The sequence below is a fragment of the Dermacentor andersoni genome, unplaced genomic scaffold (assembly GCF_023375885.2).
Source record: "Dermacentor andersoni unplaced genomic scaffold, qqDerAnde1_hic_scaffold ctg00000044.1, whole genome shotgun sequence".
Taxonomy (NCBI): Eukaryota; Metazoa; Arthropoda; class Arachnida; order Ixodida; family Ixodidae; genus Dermacentor; species Dermacentor andersoni.
This window is the reverse complement of record NW_027314758.1, coordinates 1115123-1123148: the sequence shown is the minus strand read 5'-3', so window position 1 is coordinate 1123148 and position 8026 is coordinate 1115123. Positions and strand designations below refer to the sequence as shown.

Here is an 8026-nt window from a genome sequence, read left to right as displayed (position 1 = left end):
GGCGGTTGCTTATCCGCTTCTGATAGCAAACACTGAAGGACGCCTGTCGGCGCTATCACAGTTACATGGGCAACAATCCTATTAAAAGGAAAGCAAAATTATAAAATTACCATCAGCTTAAAGTGCGCGAAAGCAGCAGCTGCAGCTGAACGATGTTCTGCCATTATAACGAAACAATTTGGGATAAATGCTAGCTTTTTGTGTCATTTCTGACTCTAGGACTGAGAGATGCGACCTCAGTGCGAAAACTGCAGCTTCCTCATGTTTTCACGGAGCAAGCTGCACAGTGCGATTTACTTGTGTAAATTTCACTTTTGAGCTGACGTCAAGAACGTTTTTTTTCACATTTAGGCGATTTGCTGCTTGTGATTGCCTGAATCAGGCGGGTAAACAGTGCAGTTTGGCCTTCACTTTTATGCTCCGTAATAAGTGAGGATCGGTACCTCCATCTTGAATGTCTCCCCCAGTGGTCTTAAAATACTACTTGCCGCACTTGGTATTCTGCTGTCATGAAAGAGAAGCGAAGTATTAACGCAGGCTAAGTATAAAAAACAAAAAAAGTGAACATTTTCACTCTAACTGGCACGCCCAGCAGCGTCTCTTGTATGAAAATATTGCAGCACTTTCACGCACTTGGAAAAATTCGGGCAAGTCTGAGGTCAGTTTTACCAATTTCACACTATTATAGTTGGAAGTAGGACTCACAAGCTAATACTCAAGCACATTTAGGTGTAATGTAGGTGGCCCCACTTTTTGCGGGATGCATATAGTCTTTGTGACTCTTTCTTTACTCGAGGTTGAAGGTAACGTGGTTCTCTTTTTTTGACAGCCTGGTGTATTAATTCATGCTAGCAAATAAGGCTAGAGATCGGGCTTTAGCGTCGTCTTCGCGATAGTCGTGCAGTGTCGCGGCTACTCTGGTCGTCTTTAACTTCACGTGTTGAATGCCTCCGTGTCCCTCAGACACACAGGCAGTGCGCTTGACATTGTGCCTTTTCGATTAATATTTGTGTAAGGCGACCCAGCAGCGCAAATCAAGCGTCTAATAGACCTCAAATAGAAAAGCATACCAGCGTGCGCGCATGCATACAAACAGATAAGTAAAAAAAAAACAGATAAGTAAAAAATTCTGCCTTGTTCAAATTTTTGATGCATGTGCAGATATTCTTGAGAGCACGTTTTAAACAATTCTAACCATTTAGCCCGACACCATAGGTACTGATTTAATTAGTAACGAAGTACTTTAACAAACCACAAAGGCCATTTCTTGGGCTCATTGGACGACTGTGAATGCAATTACACGTGCGTATAACGTTCACCTTGCGTCTAGGCGTACTTTCGTTCCCTATTAGTGAAGGGAGGCGCTGATCTATGCCCCCTGACGCGTATGCGATTTCCGTATCCGTTGAAGCGCACTCCACTGCTAAGTGAGCTTCCCTAGTGCAAAGCGTACCTGCTATTAACGGATTGGTTCACATATATGTTTATCTAAATCATTTTAGTCTTACAGACTGGATGCAGTGTGTCTAAACAGCTCCTTTCCACTCATGGTAGGAGATGCCCGCCACATAATACGGACATGCCCAGGCTTACAACCCGTATATGTTGGCCATGTAACTAACACACAAGATGATAAAGCTAACATCGCCAGTGTGTTCGTTTTGTCACGATCATCGTAACGGGAAACAGTAATAGTCAGGGTGCCCAGAGTTCGTCGGCAATTGACGGGTTTTCGTTGGCGTCCTGAAACTTAAAATGGCTCCGTTTGGCCATGAAGGACTTAAGTTTTCCCGCAGGAGCGAGGCATTTCTGGGAATCAGGTATTTTGCCTCTTACATAAGTTTTTTATTTTAAAAGAAAGGTCACATTGTTCATTCAGTAGGCCCGTTTAGCAGCACTTGTTTCTTGTCACAAGTCGCTGACTGTAGTAGGACTGGCTGCTCAGTGGACGTGGGTTGACATGACGGAGGAGATCGAGGCACCCTATTTTCATTGCATCTAGTAGCATTGCTCAAACCGCTTTGTAGCGTCAGTGCTTAGTGACATACAATTTGCATTCGCATACTTTACATTTAACTGTGCGGCAAGTTTAGTCTATTGCAAGTCGGAAGAAGATGCCCTGGCGGATTAATAATAGGCATGATTTTCCAAGGCGAAATTGGTCCACCTGACACCATTCTCCTCCTGCTCAGTATGAGACATATCAGTGATCGATGCGTGATCACAGCTTTAGGTAAAGGTGATCATGGTTCAATGAATATCAAATATAGAAGACGTGGCTGGTTATTCAGTCCTTTTGGCGTGCAAAGCGGAAGAAACTGTGCAGACTGCCAGGTCCGGTCTTTGAATATGTCAGCTGGGGAAACCAGTGAAGGGAATTTTTGTTCGCACAATATCAAAAATCGAATGACACAAAATTAATGTCGTGGCTACTGCGAATTTTGCGTCGAATTTATTATCTGCAGAACATATATATCCAATGTGGACACACTGAGGGTTGGCCTTCTTGATACAGAATGGGTCCTTGTGCCATCGAACCTCACACATCATCATCCACACACCGTGACCATAGCCTTTGTCACGCAGGTAAGGACAGTGCGAGGCTCGTTTACCCAAGACTTCTGGAGGAGAGGTCTTCCGACGGGAGGATGGTGGTCCACGTGCACGACGACCTCACGCTGAACCTCAGGAAATCCTCGGTCGCAGCTGGTGAAATCCGTGTGCTGACGGAGGAAGACGGACGCCGGATCACGCGATTCGTGAGTTGAACACGTAATGAATGTCAGTAAACTATGAAAGTTACTGTCGTGAAATATTTATCATCATTACTTGCCCCGATCTCACGAGATGCGCACTTGTTTTTGAAACCCGTAAGGAGGCCCTATAACGGCAACTATTCAGAATAAACGAACAAGAATTGTACAACATACCAGACGCGCAAGGCTCACCAGTATGAGGACTTCTTTATCTTCGTTGGCATATCACCTGGGGCCAAATTCACGAACCTTTCCGTTCAAAAGTGCTATTTTTCATTGGCTCATTGCCTCCGCTCATAATATGTCCTAACTCACTATTGGCTGGCACGAACTCTTTTAGCTCAAGAACGTTTTGGGAATACGGGCCCTGATTCTTATAGAAAGAGCCAGAGATCTTTCACTCAAGAATGTGTAATTAAGATAATCGCCTTTTGCCTTACTGGGACGCAGTACTAGCGGCAGCAGACATTAGTAACGGTTCTGACAGTTACTAGATATGTATATACCTTACCAAGATTCGCTAAGCACTTTGTTTAAAACTAGTAGGACGCACGCTAGAGCGGTAGCTAGTGGCGCTCCAGGAGCATCTTGGGCGCTTGTTTCAATCAAGCCTGAGACATCTTCGTGCTGGAATAGACTTCCATTTATTTATTTATTTATTTATTTATTTATTTATTTATTTATTTATTTATTTATTCATTCATTCATTCATTCATTCATTTATTTTCATTATTTAATTATTTTTATGAATAATTGCTGCCTTAATTAATTTGTTTTGAGGCGAGGCTGGAGAAAAAATTTAATAACAGAAATTTGCCAAACACTACCGCCCATCAGTTCCACTAGCTTCCACGAGGCTCTGGCGATGTCAGTGAAGCGCTCGTAATTTTTCTTCTTTGCAACGCTTTAATTAATGTGTTGAACATGTTAAAGCTAGAGAAATTATAGCCGTCGTTGCTAAGTACTAAGTAGGAAATGGGAAAATAGCAGCAGCTCCGAGATTTTCAGCCTTCAGCCTCACGGAAACGTGAATTTGTTTTCAAGGTGAGCACTTTCCGGAAAAAGCTTAAACCTCTTAAGGTGACACGAAGCAAAGCGGCAAGCAAATGCATTTGGTGAGCGAGTAATCGAAGCAACTTTATTAATTTTTTACTAAGCGTACATCCCGACAGCCAATCGGCAACTGCAAGAATTGAACTATAACCTAAATATTAAGAATGTGTGATATGTTGTATGCCATTTCTCCTCGATAACTAGACAGTAATCGATGCCCTCGCTTACAATTGTTGTTGCCTAAAAGTATCCTTATTATGGTCAACTGGAATTTAAAGAACTTTGACCCTTCACACAGGTGGGGTAAATGAATTATGTCCCTGTTGAGACTTTACTAAGTGAAATCTTTACAATAACATAAGCAACACGCTTGCAAGGCCCCTCCCGTATTACGAGATTTATTCGGCTTCGTAGACATGGCTCTGCAAAACTTGTCAACTCAAGTATCACTTTCACAGATACAATAACTATATTAACCATAAAGTACACAAGAGCAACTGCAAAAGAAAAGCTGAATAATACAATTCAATAAACATACTAAAGATAATAGATTCGAATTCTAATTCTAATGATATCATTGATACCAGGAGTTCTAAAGGTGGCTACGTCTTGCAACAAATACGGCTGGGCACAGCTATGATACGAAGCAATGGTTTAAATGTCGCCACGTTGAAGAGTCGTGCCGACACAAGAAGAAAATGTCGCTCAAACGTCCACGCGTTTAACATAGTCTAAAGGACACGAGCGCAACTTCAAGCGACATTTTATTGAAAAGCCAGCGAGTATACGTTGAACAAAGAAAAGGCCAAACGGCTTAAAAGATTGCAGAAGACGTCTTATCATCTTACTCACTTGCCTGCAATCTATAGATGGTGCAACATATCACTATAGCTAATACTCAGTGCATGTTCTGCTTGTTACTTCCATCATCTTACTGCATTATTGATTGGAAATGAAATTGTATTGTATTGTAGACCATTTAAAAAAAATTCATGATCCCGCTTTCTGTTGCTCAATACGTGCCAAAGAAAAGTTTTTGTTCCAAGTCAAATAGAAAACCCACAATGTACTATAAAGTCAAGCGACAACTTTTTCGTAATTGGCAGGCTTTCTTTCATGTAAAATTCTATAAATATAGCCTACATCTGTCAAGACGGGCAGTGATACTTATTTTCAAAGCAAACAAAATTTACGTTCTCAATGTTTGACTGAAGCATTCTAACGATGCTGTGGGTCACAACCCGATGCTTCCATCGGCGGTGCAGTAAATTTGACGCCTGGAGAATAAATGAAATCAGATTGGAATAGTTTTTCTGGTCTACGACTATAGCTGTGTGCAAGTCACAACTGACAAACAAATCACTATACACGTTTCTGAGTCGATATTTCTGTCGGTGTTAAGTTCATACAGTGGCCAGAACGAATAAACTTTATATTTATGATAAAATGCCCAATGCATGCATACTTCTTTCAACTTAATGTCGCATGTATGCAGGTGACAACACTCCTTCGAATGCAACAAATCAGTTCTGCGGAAGCCTGCAAGGTGGAGGAAGGTTCGTGAACGGCAACTAAGCAGTATGGACAGATGGAGGAAACTTTTCCATTCTATAAACGTTCCCGTGGGCTTCCGCGGTACTGATATGCCTGTCGTATTCAGTGTCCCTGTTCGAGTTGTCAATTAATGCGGCCTAGCTCTGTGATTCGCTGGCCTCCTGGTAAGGTCAGATAGTAGAGCGACCTCCTCGAAAAGGCGTTGGTCCTAGAATTGATCCCTGCACCAAGGCAAATTAGTCTTAACTGCGAAGCGTTCTTTCTGGGAAACCTGAATGAGTTTGCTCTGTAGTTTCGTGCTGAATTAATAATTTTTTCTTTCATGAACATTTGGTAGAGAATAGCACAAAGTTAGTCGCACTAGATATAGCTTGGTTACTTTAATACTTGCCGTTTTGGTATTGCATTCATGACCCTTTATTAAGTTTCTTCCATTTTTTCATTCTGAGTATATAGGTGAGAGTAAGGCAGATTGCAAGAAAATTTAAAACATTTAAGAGGGCTTAACCTTTTGTGCTCGTGACAAGTGTCCGATGATCAACATTTTACATCGCTTCTGCTGGAAAATACATATGTTTTTTTAAGGCCACAAATGCCTACTTTTACGACAGAGCTGTTCAAGCCACAAGATGTTATCGGGATCATGAACTCGAAACGTACGCGGAAAATGTCAACGGAAGTACACTGAGAAAACTGTTCCAGCTGAAGCGTTAACTCCTAAAGGGCATGTTGAACATGTCATAAGTTACATATGGGCAAAGTTAAAACTTGTGGTGCAATAGGCCCAAGTACCCGTTTATTTTGCGCCAGCAAATAAAATAAAGCGTTCTGACGCATTGGTGAACTTGTGTATATCAATGAGTACTTCAATCGTTTTATAGCACGAGTGATATGAACGAAGATAAGAGTTTACAGCCGCCTGAAGCCACGCCAATGCGCGCAAGTGCCATGACAAGGCTCCTGCCATGTAACCATGACCTAAGCTTTCATTACCTGATATTGACAAGTCGTTTCAAGAACATTGTCGAGATAACGCCTCAACATTGCTGCCATGTGAAACGAAGGCTTACTAATGTCTACACGACTCACTTTCCGCCAACAGGGCAAACGGGGCAGGAATGGCTGCTGGTTCGCTCTGAAGCAGGGAGGCTTGGCGTGCCACGTCGACCACGATGGCGTATAGTTTTCGTGAAGCGGAAGCGATCAATAATGAAAAACAGCTTATGCATTAAAATTTACATGTTTAGGACAGTGGAAGTTCAAAAAAGCCATCGGATCATTTAAAAGCTGCTTTCGAGGAATGGTACGAATTTTAGAGTTTAGAATTTTTACTGCAAATTAACCGCTCAGCATTATAGCTTCTGAAATTTTCCGCCTTTTGAAACTTTTCAAACGTGAACGCATACAGGGGCGAACCTCTAAGCCGCAAATCAATTGTTGAAAGTGTTTTTATAATTTCAGAAGTCTTTATTCGTGAGCCTGAAGCGGTTACGTGTTCAAAGGCCGCCGGCGCAACAACCATGGCGTGGCGCAAGTAGACAGTGAAGAAGGTGCACTCAGGCTGCGGAGTATTGTCGCGGGAACTAGAAGGACGTCTTCGCCGGAAAGGACTGCATCGACACACTCTTAAAACACACACACACACACACACACACACACACACACACACACACACACACACACATACACACACACACACACACACACATATAGTCGTCGATACTTCACTAGACCATTTACTCATTCTTATTAACACGCAGATTAAGTCATGAATTCCAGGGCTTTTCAAATAGTGATTTTTGAGACTAAATAGTACCAGAAGCAAATCGAATCGAATAGTGGAATATATAATATTTAAACAATTTTCGCATCCTAATCTTAAATTCAGCAAGTTTCTGTCTTTACACGGTACGCTATGAAGCGTTGTCTATTAAAAGCTCAAATGAAGGATTAGAAGCAAAAAAGTTGTTTCATTGCACGCACGGAACTCCCCAGAAAGCGCGAATGATCGCAGCACAGCCTTGAAGTACGGCAAGTAGCCTGCTCCACTACGCAGGTTATGATGTTTCATGTCTATACTATGCCCGCGGGGGTGAAAATGCGCCGTACTTTTGTTATGATTTTGTTTAATCTGGTGGAGTGGACGTTTTGAAATGTTTGAAAAGTATTAAAAAAAGGATTCCCATGTAGGAATATAATATTGTCCTATTTGATTCGAATCCCGAATCAAATAGGACAATATTCGGTTCGCCATTACAAGTTTCGAATATTCGCACACTCCTAGAGTTATAACCTACATAATATTTCATTATTTTTTGTACACATGTAGTTTTCACGTTCAAAAATAAAGGTGAAAATATTGTTCAATTTTTTTCTTGTTGTTCGACGACTGAAGTCACTGCAGGGTTAGGTAACCGAATGTCATGTCCACTATGCAATAAAAACACTTATACCCGCGCACACCTGAACGTCATTCTTCTAGTAGTCCCTAAAGTAAGCACTCAATATAAGCTTTTGTGCTATAACCTTGTAACTAGAAGTTACTTTTGTGAAAAACTACATCGTAGTCATGATTATAACTTTGAAATATTTTTTGTAAAAGCACAGACAAAAAAGGTTTGAAAAGGATGAAGGAAATGTTGCTTGTACACGTGTTTAGACCT

At 41.5% G+C, this 8026-nt stretch overlaps 1 protein-coding gene across 1 annotated transcript in view; it reads left to right on the top strand.

Annotated features, from left to right (window-relative positions):
* Positions 1-2516: 2516 nt before the first annotated feature.
* The window catches only part of LOC140214446 (venom metalloproteinase BumaMPs1-like), a 31394-nt gene continuing 25884 nt past the window's right edge, over positions 2517-8026 (top strand). Inside the window, exon 1 of the mRNA XM_072285803.1 lies at positions 2517-2759. Coding sequence (XP_072141904.1) covers positions 2517-2759 — 243 coding nt within the window. The remainder of the gene's footprint in view (positions 2760-8026) is intronic.